Source organism: Populus alba, chromosome 4 (genome assembly GCF_005239225.2).
Source record: "Populus alba chromosome 4, ASM523922v2, whole genome shotgun sequence".
Taxonomy (NCBI): Eukaryota; Viridiplantae; Streptophyta; class Magnoliopsida; order Malpighiales; family Salicaceae; genus Populus; species Populus alba.
Window position 1 is genome coordinate 22864653 of NC_133287.1, and position 18499 is coordinate 22883151.

The 18499-nt window shown below is 34.4% G+C and overlaps 2 protein-coding genes across 2 annotated transcripts; both read right to left on the reverse strand.

The window, feature by feature from the left end:
• Positions 1-247: 247 nt before the first annotated feature.
• LOC118050113 (putative kinase-like protein TMKL1) lies at positions 248-2974 on the reverse strand. Its single transcript, XM_035060361.2, has 2 exons — positions 2103-2974; positions 248-1671 (listed from the first exon to the last, which is right to left on the reverse strand). Exons 1-2 carry the CDS (start codon positions 2596-2598, stop codon positions 1076-1078), a joined length of 1092 nt encoding a protein of 363 aa, XP_034916252.1. The 5' UTR covers positions 2599-2974; the 3' UTR covers positions 248-1075.
• A 6127-nt stretch (positions 2975-9101) lies between these two features.
• LOC118050112 (acid phosphatase 1) lies at positions 9102-11789 on the reverse strand. Its single transcript, XM_035060360.2, has 3 exons — positions 10991-11789; positions 10328-10537; positions 9102-9412 (listed from the first exon to the last, which is right to left on the reverse strand). Exons 1-3 carry the CDS (start codon positions 11152-11154, stop codon positions 9235-9237), a joined length of 552 nt encoding a protein of 183 aa, XP_034916251.1. The 5' UTR covers positions 11155-11789; the 3' UTR covers positions 9102-9234.
• Positions 11790-18499: the final 6710 nt, after the last annotated feature.

Here is an 18499-nt window from a genome sequence, read left to right on the forward strand (position 1 = left end):
GAGAAAGTGCCGCACCATGTTAAAGAACTGGTCCGATGGCCCAGAGCGGTGGATGAGCACAGACGGCCATTGACCCAAAGTTCCATTATTATCAAGTAGTTGAAATTGCATTACGAAATTAAAGTTGAGTTATTGCCTGACTCAACCAGAAAGTGATCTCTCAATTTCTCATGGTTTAGACCAATCAAAATTCAAAAGCTGCCCACCACAATTCAATGCCAGCTAGCAGGAAATGCTATCGAAGGCGAGGCACGGAAAAAGAAACGTGAAATGATAATTGATCTTCTATACAAATTTCCCACGTCAATTTTGGTTTAATATACATGTAACCATGTGAGCAATACTGGGTTAATCAAGTGGTAGAGCAAGAGTAAGCATCTAACTAGCCCAAAGCATCAGTATCTTTCAGGTGCTGCCATTGTTTCTTATCCAAGGAATAGGGCAGAGAGTAAATGTGTAGCTACCTCTCCACAGAATTGTAAAAGTGCCTCGTTGCATTGCACATTTAAGATGAACTTACCATTGGATTCTGGAGAGGTTTGCAGGTACAATTGCTGGGGTAGTGGAAATAAGCATGACACTTTCGCTGTTGATAATTGGCCCTTTCTCGTAAACATATATGCATCCCCGTAACAAAGCGGGGGACCATATCAGATGCATAATCTTGTGTTGCTGGTGCTTTTTAGCAAAAAAGTAGTCTCGGAATCCGACAAAGCCAATCACCAATTCCACATTTCTTGTCTGATGGCTGGAATGTGCAAGGCTTTGCTTCAAGTTAGAATTCGTGGTTCAAACTTTCTCCACCATAAAAGATAGCATCGCAATTCACAAAACCCCACTTCTAGTTATGTGCTGTAGCTGAAATTGTCGACTTTATTGCTTGAGGTGGACATCCATTTCAACTTTTCCCACGCACGTTACGACGATATCATCCTTGTCATCAACTTGGTCATAACCATTGCTTGGTCATAACCATTGAACAAGATCTTGAAAGAAATGAAAATGTAAAAATTTTAGCCCGAAATCAACTGCACAATGACCTGCCAGCAAAACCCTGTTCAATTTTCGAAAGATGTTATTGTCTTCCAATTTCTTCAAGTTTCCAAAGGACTTGCTTGATGTTTGGTCGAAGAGAAGGCGAAGGAGAACAGCAGGCCATAGCCAGCTGAAAGTATTTGAGTACACATTCTTCAGTTACAGGTCTTTCATTATCATCGCCATTGCTAACAAGTATGCCTGGATGGTATAAATCAGCAATTCTCCGATCAAGGACTGCATTTCGCATGAACGTTGGCAGATAAAAATCCTCATCAGCGGTTGGATTCTCATTGATCGGTTCCTTCCCTGAGAGTAATTCAAGCAGAATTATTCCAAGACTATATATATCAGTCTCCGCAGTGACCTCTTTCATTTTGATAAGTTCAGGAGCTTTATATCCCTCAGCAGCAGAAGCTTCAAGCATTTCCTGGCCAGCAGTAAGATTCAAGAGGAGATGTAGGCCAAAGTCGGAGATACACGGATGGAAATTGCGATCCAACAATATATTCTTTGACTTGAGATTCCCATGAATTACTGGCTTCTGCAATCCAGCGTGAAGATGATCCAATCCTTTGGCTATTCCAATAGATATCTTATAAATGACGGTCCATTTGTGAAACTCAGACTTCCCATCTGCCAAAAAAACACAGAGTTGGTCCATTGAAGCTAAACATTTTGCAGGCCAAAAGTACGAAAATGACAAGATTTTACTTGAAACAGCTAGAAAAAAATATGGTTGTACAAGCTGGAAAATGGCGAGCATTATCGCAGGCAAGGCTAGATGACAAAGGTAGGTGTCGACAGCAACAAATTAGGCAGCATTTAAACCATAATTAGCTGGCAATGTGCCCAAGAAGAGATCTACAATGTATCCTAAATATTTTTAACAAGATCTAAAAGGAATTTGATGATGCTGAATCAAGAGAACATTTCAGCAGAAAACTAAAAAGACTGGAACTATGGAGTAATGAATATAAAGCAGAAATTGCAAATTCCAATAATAGACTATCAAGTCCATGTATTTTTCTAAATAAAACTTGCAGAAGAACACACAACAAACTTACCTCTAATGAAATCAGACAGATTGCCACGCCTGAGAAATGGATGAACAAGTAGCTTTTCACCTCTAGGCCCTGCATAGAACCCCAGAAGAGGCACTAAATTGGGATGTCTAATGCACCCCAGCAACTGAACCACGTCACCAAAATCTTCAACCCTTGCTGTACAAATTGGCCTCAAGAACCTAAGCAACCTCACACAGTTACTCCTCTGCAACAAGGCCTTGTACAAAGTACCATAGTTGGATTTCCCTATAACCTCTCCTGGTGCATCAAGAATGTCACTTATTGTTAAGTCTTGACCACCTTGAAAAGTCACCAGGTCCTCTGTCGTCTCAGCCCCATAATCTTCAAGCTTCTCCTCGGTGTTTTCTATGTCATTACACTTCTTTCTTTCTGCCTTTCTTTTAAAGTAAACAAAAACTACGGCTACAACAACGAACAAGAAAATAGCTAAAGTTAGCCCTGCCACAAGTTTTAGCCCCTGCCTGGTACGAGACATTGTGATAAAACTAGCAAGTATATGTTAAAGAGCAGAGAAAGAAGATCTGGGAAGCAGAGAGATTGAAAGAGAGGACAAGGAGATGAAGATAGAATTGAACTTTGCTGTGGAAGTGTGGAACCCAAGATTTATTATGTGAAAAGAAGTTAGAGAAGGAGAAGAAAAGGGCTAAACTAGAATGAAAATGGGTCTTGGCTTTGCCTTTGGATCAACATTAAAAGAGGCACTTGTGTACTGTATCTGTACAAGTACTTGAGGACGAAGAGAAATGGTGGAGATGCAAGCTCTGCTGTTCAGAAGTAAATCTAATGAGAGAGAGAGCCAGCCAGATCTGTACAAGTACTGTCTGTGTTGTAGCGGTGAAGGTCTGCCCTTTCAATTATACCATTGTGTATAGATTTTTCATTTCATAATGACAGGCTTTAATTTCATTATTCTATTTTATTTGTTCCCTTCTCTTTTCCTGGAAAAGTCTAAATAGTTTTTTTCCCCAATAGTACATTGTAGAAAAAAAAATCTCAAACTAGTAAAGTGATCAAAATAATTTCTAAACTAGTCAAATGTACAGATTTTATATTCACATCTCATATGATTTTTTTTAAATGTGTGACACACGCATAAGTACATTAGAAATTTTATTGTTGGTGCATGTATTATATGTACCACCAAGTGAAGATATATTTTTTTTTATTATCAATGTGGGTTTCCAGACCAACTTACATGCTTTTAAGTAAATATATTTTTATTTTAAAATGATATGTATTAATATGTTAAAAATTTTATTGTTGATGCGTGTATTATATACATCATTAAATGAGGATGTTTATTGCTTTTAAGTGATGTGTATAAATATATTTAGAAATTTTATTGTTGGTGTGTGTATTATATGAGTCATTAAATAAAAATATTATTTTTTATTATTAATAAAAATATTCAGTTCAACTTATATATACTTAAATGAGGATATTATTGCTTTTAAGTGATTTTGTATAAGTTACCTTCAACTTCAAAAGTTGTTTTTTTATGTAATGAAAATCACTTTATCAATATTTTTCTATTATATTTTGTTATTTTTCAGCATCTTATTTGTTTTTTTTTTTCTCTCTCCTATTTTGGTTGTTGTGCTAGCTTATTTATTTTTATTTCTTCTCTACCTACTTAATATGGTCCCTCAATTTTTATAGTTAGTTGTTTCATCATTATATAATTAAATAAATTTTGCTAAAAAGTAATGGAATAATCTTCTAATTTTTTTTTAAAAAAGTCATTTTTTCCCAAATTAAATAAAAATAAGTGAAATTCTTTTTATATAAAAAAAACAGCAAATAAAATGATAATAATAATGAGACTAAATTTAGCTAAATACAAAAAACTAGGAACCCAATACATTTCGAGTGGAGAAGAAAGGAAAAAAATGTTCAAATTATAACAAAAAAAAAAGATGCCCGTGTGGTATTTTTTGTGCAATGAAGTTGTGCAAGTTAAAAGCTGTACAGTTTAGAAATGATTTTTTATAATTATTCTAGTTTGGGAAAACAAATTATCCATTGCTGGGAGAACACTCAATTAAATCCAAAATACATATGAACAATATAAATGATCATTAAAACCATTGAATTTAAATAAAAATAAGAAAATAAGTTGTTTTGATAATCATCAACATTGTGTGAATCGAGATCTAACCAAGAAATCTTTCTCTTGACGAACACAAAAAATAATTAAATAAATAAGTTTGAACGGGAAAATAACCAAAGGTGTGAAGACTGAGAAGATGACAAAAACACCCTTAGCGGTAAAGCTGGGAGTTTCCTTGATTGAAGGTCATGGGTTTGACTTCTGATTTTGTGTCTGGAATAATGCTTTTGATTCAACCAGTTTATGAGCTGTGGATTGCAGCGATTGCTCTTCTGTACAGGGCTTGTAGGACTTGTGCCAGAGGACCCCTCTGATAAGCACTTTTAGCTTGAATTTGTTTGTTTTTATTGTTTAAAAATAATTTTTTAAAAAAAATATTTTTTTTTATATCTTCAAATAATTTTAATGAACTAATATCAAAAATAATTTTTAAAAAATAAAAAAATATATTATTTTGATATATTTTAAAAATAAAAAATATTATAATCATGACATAAAAAATTATACCCTCGTGTTAAGAGCTTCTTAAAAATAAAATAAACCAATTATGTCCCTACACGTTAGAGAAAAATAAAGCATAAATATGATATTTTTTGTTGTTGCAGTTAATAACTTTAATTTTTTTATAAAGTATAATTTCTTTTTAATCAAGATTTTTAATATATAAAAAAATTAAATAACACCATAGTATATATTAATTAATTAAATTTATAATTAAGATAAAAGAAAGAATATTTCACACCACGTAAAACAATTTACCAGAGTTGGTTGAGAAAAAGAATGTAAATCAACGGCGGAGATTGATGAGTTTGGTGGTTAGGTAGGCCCATAGACAAACACTGAAGCTCTTATTTGATGGCCCTGATCATTCAAATTTGTGGGACCCTATGTTGGGCCCGCACAGTTTTTTTTTAACAATTTCTCTCTCTCCTTTTAATCGTAAATCAAAAGATACTATCAAATAACCATCTAGATAATGACTAAATGGTAAGAGCTTGGGACCAAGAAATTTGCTCTCTCTGTGGTTTCAAGTTGAGGCCCTAGGTTGCTCATATAATGGTCACTGGAGACTTACATGGTCGTTAATTTCAGGACCCGTGAGATTAATCGAGGTGCGCGCAAGCTAACCCGGACACCCACGTTAAACTAAAAAAAAAGATATCATCAAATATGAACAGTTTATATTACAATAAAAATTCATAATTTTTTTTTATATTATTAACATTGGTGTTCGGTGTTAGTTTATACTTTATAAAACACCTCAACTAATTTCATAAATTCTAAAATTAATAACCATATAAGTCTTCGGTAATTATCATATTAACAATTTTAAAATTATTATTTAACATTACTTGACTGAGAAATCTCACCTAATTTGGCTACCTATCATATAACAATCATGCGAGATTCATTCTTTTTAAAATAAAATTGTCATTTTCATTTGGTGGAAAACATAATTAAAATATAGTAAGCATACACCTCTTCTATATAACCGAAGGGAATTGTGAGTTAATTAAACCTCACCCATCGTGCTTGTGTTCATCCTAAATGACAAAAGAGGCATTGCAAGGTTTGGTTTTCATCAGCTTAAAAAGATGTTCTTGTTAGGTGTAAATGTGATAGGACATACAAGTACACGTGGGTGGTTTGATTTTTTTATTTTATATTTTTATATATATATTTGTCTAAAATATTGGTTTTGAGTTGGGATCCATCTAGAAAAGGCATATTGCCAAAAGGAGATTTTTTTTTTTTTTTTTTGTGTTGGAAAAAGTAAATATTTATCCCCAAACTATCTCCAAGTGTTTTTTATGGATCATAGAGGGCAAAAAATATTAATGAGAGTGATAATGTTCAATAAATAGAGGACCCAATTGGGAAAAATTAGTTTTGTTTTGTGAACACAATGAGAGGGGGTGATAATTGGGAATAAATACATCGATTTTTCCTAACGATAAATTTAGGGGGGGGGGGGACAAGAGGATTTTTTATTAAGAAAATAATTGATTTTTGGGGATTTAATAATTGGATTCGTGGAAAGTGATTTTATTAAATAGAAGGAAATAGCTGTTAGTGTAGCTTGGAAAGCACATTATATTTTTATATGTGACAACTTGGACATTACCAACGAACTCAATTCTATCTCCAAAAACAAGTAATAATAACCACTCAATCAACTTTACGTCCTTTGTTGTCTAATTTTATTTATTTTAATCAATAATGTCGTGTAATCAACCTCAAAATATCAAAAAGAATAAAACATGCACACGAGGCCACGAGCCCACCACCAAAACAGACAACGGGAATAAAAAATAATCTATTTTTATAAAACCCATCCCAATAAATCAATGATTTAGATCGGTTTGAATTTAAAAAAAATTAAAGATCTAACTTAATTTTCAATTAAAAAATCAGGTTAACTTATTATTTATGCAATCTAGTTGATTTATGTTTTTTTAAAAAAAAATAGTCAAAAAAATATCATTTTAATTTATTTTTTTATTTTTTTTATCAACTCGAGTAAATTTTAATTAAGTTTCCGAACCTATAATTTAAGCTTTGTCACGAGGCGAAGACGTATTTGTTTTCAACCAAGCCATGATAAATTTTTAGAACAAAAGGCAGGTTACAATTATAATGCATTTCCACTTGTAGTCAGTAGCAATAAGTGGAAGCTGTGAATCTGCTTGGCTTTGATTGTTATATGTGGGGGGAGGGGGGGAATAACTATCCTTTCTTGAAAGAAAAAAATAATAATTTCATGGACGACTAAAAAGTTTAGCCTGTCATAATTATATAGTTATTATACAACTACTGTGTGGAATCATGCAATTGGTGGCCTCAACATTTTATTATCATTGAAGTAGTAATCTCAAAGGGCAAGGAGATTATGAAAAAACTAGAGGTGAGTAAAAGAATTGATAAATTAATTAAATCAAGAAAAATGAAAAAATAATAATTGAAACAATTGAAACTATATAAAAAAAACTGATTATAATATTTAAAAAAATATTCAGTTTGATTTCATAAGCCTAAAATAAAATAAAATAAACCAAACCAAATCGCTGTAGTTAAAAAATAAACCGAACCAAACCAAACCAAAAAGAACCTATCAAAAAGTCCAAAAAAACAATATAATTTTAAGTTTTTAATATAAAATAGCTAAAATCAAATCGAAACCGGTTGGAACCAGTTTCTGTTTGTTTATATATATATGTTACAAAATTCTGGTGTAGTTGTTTTTATAGGTAAAAACCCATAGTTTTAAAATCCAGCATGGTTCCAGGCCTGGGTTTCGGGTTTTGACCAGGTCACTGGGTTAGTTGGGTCAAAAATTTTTTTTTTTAAAAAAATCAAAATGACGTCGTTTTAGTTAAAAAAACAAAAAAAAAGTCATCGGGTTTACAACCGGATCTTGCCAAGTCAATCGGGTTCCTTTTTTCTTCAACCCGCCCCCATTCCAGCCCCGGGTTCCAGGTCGACTTATCGGGTCGGGCCGGGTTTCAAAACTATGTAAAAACCGAACCAAACCGAACAAAAAATGATCACTCTTAAAAAAAACCATAGTTATTGAATCTTGTATAATTTGATTAATTGATCTGAGAAATATAGAACTTGAACCTTCATTTTATTTGGATCAGATTTCTAATTAAATCGAACAAGATATTGACATGTATAAATTTGTTTAACTTGATCAATCTTTTAATAACTTAATTGACCCATTCAAATCTAACCAATTAAATATCAAAAAAATAATAAAAATAAATGATTCGAGCTTACCATACCTTAAACCCTTTTCGGGGTTGATCTTCAAATATTGTTAACTGTATTTAATCCTAGCTATCTTACAAAGGGGTGGGTCTATGCACCGACCTGGTATGATCTATGCACCAACCTGGTATGATAGCATCTTGATATATAATTATAATTTGATGAAATGTGTTGATATTAAAAATAATTTTTAAAAAATAAAAAAATATTATTTTAATATATTTTTAAATAAAAAATATTATAAAAAATATTTTTTATTAAAATAATCACAGCCTAGCTATACCATCATCATCATCATCCAATTGATAAGAGTCAGCAAGCCTCTATTTTCGGCCATAAATAAGTCTGCTTTTGGTTGATAATGACCGTGAAAAGCAAGCATATCCGTTGGTTACTAATCGGAGACCTAAGAGCTGGGTCTCGAACTGCGGATGGGGTACCGAACAGTGCTACCTCTTTAATAATACAGTTGAAAATTAAGAGTCTTTAATGGCTTATTCGGCTCTATATTTAGCTTGAAAAAATATAAAAAATTTATTTATTTTCAAGCCAAACATTGAGAAGATTCCTCCTTGTATTCCCTTAAGCACAGAAAAGTGTTGCAAATACTAACTTATAATTCTTAAGAGCTTGAAAAAATCTATAGAAAATATGATTAATTACAGAAAATATAGAAAGGGAGTAGTGCTTCATATTAGCATGGAACCCGACCTCCCTCCCTCTTCACCATTTGATTACATCTTGCTACTACAGATCTTTGATGGAAAGAATCCATGAGATAAAATTAATAAATAAATAAATATTGCACTATATTATTAGTAAAAAATCAAAATATAAATAGCTAGAAGCGAAAAAAGAAGAAAAAAAGAGGAGCTAGATTAGAAACAATGATGATATAATCACGAGCATGTTCTCCTATAATCAAGCATTGCTGATCTTAGTTATCAACAAGCTTAAACATCTATTAGCGGTAACCGTAAATATTATTAACCCACCAATCAATATATTAACCCACCCATATGTGACCCGGGCTGACTCCCGAGTTGGTTCTTATATGTTATGGCTAAGAGGCTTTTCCGTAACAATATAGTGCCATGAACATTCGCATAGCATCATAAATTACACGGTAAAAGAGAATTTAAAAGTAATTACAATTCACAGCATCAGATTATTGCATATTATACAGGTACTTATACAGGGCACAATGATTTTAGAAGAATTTTGGCCATGTCAAGGAATATAATACATAGGATTCGGAAGCTTGAAGGAGCGATTTGACATGAAGGATCCCAATAAATCACTCCATTGATCTCCGGAGTTTCCGAGAATCCTATATCCCTCTTTCACCATCTCACTTCTCTTATCCGACTTGAATATTGTTGCCAATTTCCCATGATCCTCAGATCCCCTGATGAACACAAAGAAGAAGACTTCATTAGGCTATAGGCAAAAGCACAGTAATTAACTCGAGTTATTACAGAGCCAACGCTAAAAAAGTAGTGCATGCTTGTTCTTCGTGATGGAAATTTCAACGTGTCTCATGATTTAAACGAAGAACAGGAAAAGGGGGAGAATTAACATGAAAATGCCTAGCTATCAGTACGGAAATCTCTATGATGAGTCATCGAAGTTACTTCATCCTTCTCTGTTTGTCGTTGATGATTAAACATGAAAAAAATCATGCACATACACAATCATTATTTCAAGTTCCTAGAATAAAACAAAACACTGATGAAGGTCACATGGATAATAATTGTAATGGGAGTCTCTGCTATGTAGCTCACTGTTCATCGATAAAGTTGCCAGTTCATTAGCCTAAGATTAACCCACAGAATTTGTCGCCTTTACCAGTTAGTGTGAACTACATTAGCCCTAGAAATGACAAAAAGGCAGCCTGGATCATATAATTCACAATTTTAGGCTTGTTGGTTTGCTTCAAAAGTGGTTTCTTGTTTTCAGACAAGCACGCAATCCAGATCTTTTAAAGCACATTGCAATCCATACTCTTTTGTAAGAGTATCACTCGAGTGTTCTCGCAAAAGAGATTCATTTTTCATTATTATCCCTGGATATGTTGCGAGATTTCTCCTCCAACATATAATGGATTGCTAACACGGCCTCCCTTGGAAAGATTCAATCCTTCCATAAACAATCAATCCACAAATACATATGCATCGGTGTGCTAGGCGGAAAAACTATAACATATGAACAAACTGGCAGAAAATGGCATAGTGAGGCAACATTCATATCCATTTTCACTTATAGCACATACATACCAATCAAAGTTTCCATATTGGTAGTCACAAAAGGCCTTCATACTTACCTCAAAATAAGCTTATCCCAATTCTGAAACCCTGCATTGATCAAGTTCTCCTCTGTCACGCTCCTTTGCCTCTCGCTGCGTCCAGTCAGCAAGAAAACCTTGAAGCCCAGACCCATGACCTCCTTATAGAGCTTCAAACTCGGCTCCAGAGCAGGTGCGATAGCCTTGTCAACCCATTTATTAAACTCCATTGGATCAAATATATCCAAGCTGCAAAAGCACACCACAAGAACTAGGTTCTTAGAAAACTCTACATTAGTTAACTATTTGTTGCAAGAAAAAACCCCCATAACAGAGAATCAAAACAAGATGAATAAAAAAGCTACCATCCACTCAACCCGACCCTTACTAGTTACACCTAGTCTGGATCCTAAGGTGCCACCAATAAATCGAAAGAAAATTTCTTAAAAATCAAGTGCTCTACCATATTCAGTATCCAAACACTAATTGTATCGATTAGACCTCATTCATTTTTTAGATGGATTGCTTTCTCAAGTCCTACACAATCCAAATCGCACCAACCAAACGGGATTCAAACAGAATTCCATAAAACTATCCAAAAATCCAAGTCATTCATGTTTATACAACTTTCTCAACATCCAAACAAGTACTCAACAACACTAAACCAAAAATCCAAAACCCAAAAAAAAAAAAGAAACTTACCCGTAACCATGATCAGCATAATAAGGCAGATGAGAAAGCAAAGTCTCGTCAATATCAAAAACCCAGATATCTTTCCCATCACCACTCAATTTCAAACTCTTTGCATAAACCCCAGCTTCATTAGACACCCTTTCTAAATCCAATCTATAAGCTCTTCCAAGCATGTAATCTTTCACATACTCTCCACACTCCAGGGGAACTGTTTTCCATGGATTCAAATTATTAGCTTCAACACCAAATCTCCAGCTTGTACATTGCAATTTGACTTCATGGTCAACTTCCCTCAACTGGGTTGTTTCTAAAATCAAGGGTCTTGGAAGAATGTGAGAATTGAATTGCTCATTGCATAAAACAAGAGAAAAAAATGAAACAAAAAGGAAAAAGTCTTGGTAAAAATCATTGCTGGATTTTATCAATCAAGAAAAAACAATTTGAAGGGTTGTTTTATAAAATAGAATTGGATTTATAAACAGTGAAAATTCTGAGTCGTTTGAGGAATTGAATTGATGGTCTGTTTTGGGTTTAGCTTCTGAAACATAAAGTTGATGCCTTTTCCTATTCTTTTCTTACGGTTTTGTTTGGAGATAAGGAAAAAGATTGCTTCTTTTTGGATAGATGGCAAGAGAGAAAAAGCTGTGGAGCAAAAGGAAACCCAGCAGGAACAGTAATCTCTCAGAATTTTGGTCGGTGGCGTGAGGTAGGAAGACAGCTTTGTTGGCTTTTGAATATTCGGGTTTTTGCAGTTTTGGAAGGTTTTTTATGTTGTTTTCTTGGTTGTTGGATATGGAGGGAAAGGTAGGGGAAGCCAATGGGTTTGGGTTTTATGTGATCTGGCGTAGCGTACGTGGATGTGTGTGATTGGGTAGAATACGAAAAACACGGGACCTATTTAACGAAGAATTTAATATTGCCGGAGAACTTCTCCCCGCCTGCGGTTGCATCCACATTTCCAAACCAATATCTATAGTATATTATAAATAATTAATTATTCTTATGATTTCATAAAATATGTATTTAACCTTTGATTGTGGATCCATTCATAACTTCATCCTTTTTCATTATTTTCATTCATTTTTTTGTATTTTTTAAGAAACATAAAACAAAATAAAATATGAAAATAATATGAAAAAAAATTGATAAGAAAATAAGATATTTTTTTTGAAACAAAATTGGTCAATACTAATTAAGAGACTAATTAATTTGCTTCCAAAACTAAATAAAAATATTTAATTTTTTTTTAAACTATAAAAAATGGTTTATAATTCAAGTTTGGTTTAGTAAAGCAGTAAAAAACATGTTTTATATTATATAAAAAATATTAATTTAATATTTTTTATAATATAAAATTAAAATTTCAACTATAAACCATATATATTCTTACTTGTTAATTGTTAGTGATGATCCTAAAATTCAAGATTTTGAGGAATAAGATTGATGTATTTGATAATTGATTAATCTCTTAGTTCAAGTAATTTGATATGTTCTTTCTAGTTAAAGTATCTGATGACTTAATATGAAAAGTCTAGATGATTGGTAGTAGCATGTGATGCCTGATAAATCAAGGTAACTGGCAGCTAATACAGGTAAAAGGTCTCATTCGATGGACGTAAGGACTCTCCAATGATAAAGTTAATAACTTTATAGAGAAAAAAAATTCAATGATATTTTAAAAAGACAGACTCTAAAATATTAAGAATAAAAAGATTGCAAAACCTTGAATTTGAAGGATTTTATAATTTATTTATAGTCTATTTGTCTTGTTTTATATATATATATGTTAAATAATATTTATGTTGTCTTATTTATTAAGGGTAGAATAATACTTTCAGTTTAACCTATATATACTTTATTTGTATTTAGGTTAAGTCTAAGCATTCATAATAAACAGATTATTCAGAATTCTAGCCTCCGCTTTTTGTTTGATCTCAATTAGTTTATCATGGTATCAAAGCTGGTTTTATTTCTCATAATTTTTTTTTGGAGTGATATTTTGTCTTCTGCTTCTGCAAAATTAGGTATTTCGACAGTTTCTGCAATTATTTTGGTATTTCGTCTTCCCTTCAACATCTGCAATTTGGTATTTGCGTTTAGTTTTTGCAAATTTGTTTTGTGTTTTGGAGTAATCGTATAATTTCGAGAAGAGATTTGTTTAGTTTCTGCAATTTAGTATTTTGTTTCCGCTGCTTTTGCATTCTGGTTATTTGTGATTGCTGATTATGGCTACTGAAAGAGATGATTCACTTCAGTCTGTGAGTGTGAGGTTAGATGGGAAGAATTATTCGTATTGGAGTTATGTTATGAGAAATTTCCTTAAGGGTAAGAAGATGTGGGGGTATGTTAGTGGAACTTATATGATACCTAAGAATGTTGAGGAGGGAGATGTAGTTTTGATAGATACATGGGAAGCAAATAATGCAAAGATCATTACTTGGATCAACAATTCTGTTGAGCATTCGATAGGTATGCAATTGACGAAATATGAGACAACAAAAGAGGTTTGGGATCATCTGCAAAGGTTATTCACACAATCAAATTTTGCAAAACAGTATCAATTAGAGAATGACATACGAGCTCTTCATCAGAACAATATGAGTATCCAAGAGTTTTATTCCGCTATGATAGATCTTTGGGATCAATTGACTCTTACAGAATCGGCAGAATTAAAGGCATGTGGTGCCTATATTGAGCGTAAAGAGCAGCAACGATTGGTACAGTTTTTAACAGCACTTCGCAGTGATTTCGAAGGACTTAGAGGTTCAATTCTGCATCGTTCTCCACTGCCTTGTGTTGACTCTGTTGTTAGTGAGTTATTGGCTGAAGAAATACGTCTTCAGTCTTATTCTGAAAAGGGAATTCTTTCTGCTTCAAATCCTTCAGTATTAACAGTGCCTTCTAAGCCATTCTCTAATCATCAGAATAAGCCTTACACAAGGGTTGGCTTCGATGAGTGCAGTTTCTGCAAGCAGAAAGGTCATTGGAAGGCTCAGTGTCCTAAGTTGAGACAGCAGAACCAAGCTTGGAAGTCTGGCAATTAGTCACAATCTAATGCTCATAGACCACCTCAGGGTTATAAACCACAACACCACAATACTGCAACAGTAATTTCCCCAGGTTCTATTACTGATCCTAATATTTTGGCTGAGCAATTTCAGAAGTTTCTCTCGTTGTAGCCACAAGCAATGTCCGCTTCTTCTTCCATAGGTCAGTTGCCTCATAGTTCCTTAAGTATGTCACATTCTGAATGGGTCTTGGATTCTGGTGCTTCCCATCATATGTCTCCAGATTCCTCATCTTTTACCTCTGTATCCCCTTTGTCCTCCATTCCTGTTATGACTGCTGATGGCACTCAAATGCCCTTAGCAGATGTTGGTTCTGTTGTCACACTTCACATGTCTCTCCCTAATGTTTATCTTATTCCACAACTCAAATTGAATCTTGCGTCTGTTGGTCAAATATGTGATTCTGGTGATTATTTAGTCATGTTTTCTGGTTCCTTTTGTTGTATACAGGATCTGCAGTCTCAGAAGCTGATTGGGACAGGCCGTAGGGAGAATGTACTATATATTTTGGATGAGTTAAAAGTGTCAGTTGCTGCTGTTGCCGCTGCTACTACTACCGTTGATTTGTCTTCCTTTCGTTTGAGTATTTCATCTTCTAGTTTTTATTTATGGCATTCCCGTCTAGGTCATGTTTCGTCTTCTCATTTGAGATTTTTAGCATCCACAGGAGCTTTAGGAAATTTGAAAACTTGTGACATTTCTGATTGTAGTGGATGTAAATTGGCAAAATTTTCCGCCTTACCTTTTAATCGAAGTATTTTTGTTTCTTCTTCACCATTTGATTTGATTCATTCTGATGTATAGGGACCTTCTCCTGTTGCCAAAAAAGGAGGGTCTCGATATTATGTCTCTTTTATTGATGATCATACTCGTTATTGTTGGGTTTATTTAATGAAACATCGTTCTGAATTCTTTGAGATATATGCAACTTTTCGAGCTCTTATCAAAACTCAATATTCTACTGTGATCAAATGCTTTAGGTGTGATTTGGGTGAGGAATACACTTCTAATAAATTTTTCCAATTGCTTGCCCTAGATGGAACCATCCACCAAACTTCATGTACAGATACTCCTGAGCAAAATGGTATTGCTGAAAGAAAACATAGGCACATTGTCGAAACTGCTCGTTCTCTCTTGTTGTCTGCTTTTGTTCCTAGTGAGTTTTGGGGAGAAGCTGTTCTTACTGCTGTAAGCTTGATTAATACAATTCCATCTTCTCATAGTTCGGGTCTATCTCCTTTTGAAAAGTTATATGGGTATGTCCCTGATTATTCCTCATTTAGAGTCTTTGGTTGTACTTGTTTCGTTCTTCGTCCTCATGTAGAACGAAGTAAGCTATCCTCTCGATCCGCTATTTGTGTCTTTTTGGGCTATGGTGAAGGTAAAAAGGGTTATCGTTGTTTTGATCTAATAACTCAGAAACTTTATGTGTCTCGTCATGTTGTCTTCTTTGAGCACATACCTTTCTTTTCTATTTCATCCACTACTCATAGCCTGACTAAATCTGATCTTATTAGTATAGATCCATTTTCTGAGGATTCTGGTGATGATAGCTCTCCCCATGTTCGATCAATTTGTACTCATAACTCTGCAAGTACTAGTACTTTACTCTCTAGCACACCTGAAGCTCCATTCTCATCTACAGCCCCTCAAACTTCATTTGAGATTGTGGATCCACCTCCACGTCAGTCCATCCGTATTCGTAAGTCCACAAAACTACCAGATTTTGCTTATTCTTGTTATTCTTCATCATTTACTTCCTTTTTAGCCTCTATTCATTGTCTTGTTGAGCCCTCTTCCTATAAAGAGGCAATTCTTGATTCGCTTTGGCAGCAAGCTATGGATGAGGAACTTTCTGCTTTGCATAAGACAGATACTTGGGATCTGGTTCCTCTACCTCCTGGTAAGAGTGTTGTTGGTTGTCGTTGGGTGTATAAGATCAAGACTAATTCTGATGGGTCTATTGAGCGATATAAAGCTCGGTTGGTTGCCAAAGGATACTCTCAACAGTATGGTATGGACTATGAGGAGACATTTTCTCTGGTTGCAAAAATGACTACTATTCGTACTCTTATTGTTGTAGCTTCGATTCATCAATGGCATATTTCTCAACTTGATGTTAAAAATGCCTTCTTGAATGGAGATCTTCAAGAAGAAGTTTATATGGCACCTCCTCCTGGTATTTCACATGACTCTGGATATGTTTGTAAGCTTAAAAAAGCATTATATGGTCTCAAACAAGCACCCCGTGCTTGGTTTGAGAAATTCTCTATTGTGATCTCGTCACTTGGCTTTGTTTCTAGCAATCATGATTCTGCTCTTTTTATTAAGTGCACTGATGCAGGTCGTATCATTCTGTCTTTATATGTTGATGACATGATTATTACTGGTGATGACATTGATGGTATTTCAGTTTTGAAGACAGAATTGGCTAGACGATTTGAGATGAAGGATTTGGGTTATCTTAGATATTTCCTGGGTATTGAGGTAGCATACTCACCTAGAGGTTACCTTCTTTCTTAGTCGAAATATGTTGCAGATATTCTTGAGCGGGCTAGACTTACTGATAACAAGACCGTGGATACTCCTATTGAGGTTAACGCCAGGTACTCTTCTTCTGATGGTTTACCTTTGATAGATCCTACTTTATACCGCACTATTGTTGGGAGTTTGGTATATCTCACCATTACTCGTCCAGATATTGCATATGCTGTTCATGTTGTTAGTCAGTTTGTTGCTTCTTCTACTACTGTTCACTGGGCAGATGTTCTTCGTATTTTGCGATATCTTCAGGGTACAGTTTTTCAAAGTCTTTTACTTTCATCCACCTCTTCCTTGGAGTTGCGTGCATACTCTGATGCTGATCATGGTAGTGATCCCACAGATCGCAAGTCTGTTACCGGGTTTTGTTTCTTTTTAGGCGACTCTCTTATTTCTTGGAAGAGCAAGAAATAATCTATTGTTTCTCAATCATCCACCGAAGCAGAATATCGTGCCATGACATCTATTACCAAAGAGATTATTTGGTTACGTTGGTTACTTGCTGATATGGGAGTTTCCTTTTCTCATCCTACTCCTATGTATTGTGACAACCAGAGTTCTATTCAGATTGCTCACAACTCGGTTTTTCATGAGCGGACTAAGCATATTGAAATCGATTGTCATCTTACTCGTCATCATCTCATGGAACCATTACTTTGCCTTTTGTTCCTTCTTCATTGCAGATTGCAGATTTCTTTACCAAGGCGCATTTCATATCTCGTTTTCGTTTTCTAGTTGGCAAACTCTCGATGCTTGTAGTTGCCGCATCGTGAGTTTGAGGAGAGATGTTAAATAATATTTATGTTGTCTTATTTATTAAGGGTAGAATAGTACTTTCAGTTTAACCTATATATATTTTATTTGTATTTAGGTTAAGTCTAAGCATTCATAATAAACAGATTATTCAGAATTATAGCCTACGCTTTGTGTTTGATCTCAATTAGTTTATCAATATATATATATAAAGTGTAGGGGCTAAAGTATAATTTTATTTATGTAATATTTTTAAGTTATTTTTTACTAAAATAATACATATTTTATCAATAAGAATAATATAAAAAAAAACTAAAAGACTCATATAGAGTTCAGGAAAAATTCTACATGGATACAATTAATTTTACCCAAAAAAAAGTCAGGTGCTGACACGTCCAGCACCCCTAATTAAATGGGTGCTGGCGTTACACCTGGACCCAATAATTGTGCTGGGGCACACTAACTCAATTAAATGGATATAGTCATCACACCGTGGCTGAATTAAATAGGGGTGGGTACTGGCACACGCCACACCCCCAGTTGACTGGGACGGTGATGGGCGGCGCCACCGGCATCCAAGAATTATTTTACGAGGCTCTAATGTTTATGTTGTTTTTGGACCAGGAAAACCAGTCCACCATCAAGCCTGTAGTCCTTATAGTGAATGCCTCCCAGTTACAAAGCATATAAAGTTTTTACATCTTACCTTCAACAAGAAAGCTCATGGCAATAAGAGAAAGGCAAGCTGATGGTGATGTGTTAGGTTGCAAAGATGTTTTAAGAGAGAGGCAGCCGAAGCTAAATGGTTGGAAGATGAACACAATAAGAAGGAATTGCCTAGAATCAAAATGATGCTTTTGGTTAGCATCGCAGCCACACCGGCATTCCCAACCATCCCTGGATCGTCATTCAAGCGGTGGTGCCTGAATCTTCCTCCAAATTCTGTCCAAATTTGGTGTGAGATGCAAAATAAGTTCCATCAACGGCTGTACAGAAGTGAGCCAGATTTTTAGAACGATGATTGTTGAGGCATTACAAGAGCTTGGTATCAATGTCGAACCGCATCCTTCACCAGTTACATTCAAGAATCCTTATCGATTGACCATTTTTCACAGATATCATATTGATTTACATTGTTTCCGGAGACGGTTCTATG

Bases quoted from the DNA above. Each gene is read 5' to 3' on its own strand.
- LOC118050113 (XM_035060361.2), bottom strand. From the start codon at position 2,598: ATGTCTCGTACCAGGCAGGGGCTAAAACTTGTGGCAGGGCTAACTTTA. The intron at 1,672-2,102 runs GTAAGTTTGTTG...TTTTTTTGGCAG, and splicing joins TCTGTCTGATTTCATTAGAG to ATGGGAAGTCTGAGTTTCAC.
- LOC118050112 (XM_035060360.2), bottom strand. From the start codon at position 11,154: ATGCTTGGAAGAGCTTATAGATTGGATTTAGAAAGGGTGTCTAATGAA. The intron at 10,538-10,990 runs GTAAGTTTCTTT...GTGCTTTTGCAG, and splicing joins TATGCTGATCATGGTTACGG to CTTGGATATATTTGATCCAA. The intron at 9,413-10,327 runs GTAAGTATGAAG...TGTGTTCATCAG, and splicing joins TGGGATAAGCTTATTTTGAG to GGGATCTGAGGATCATGGGA.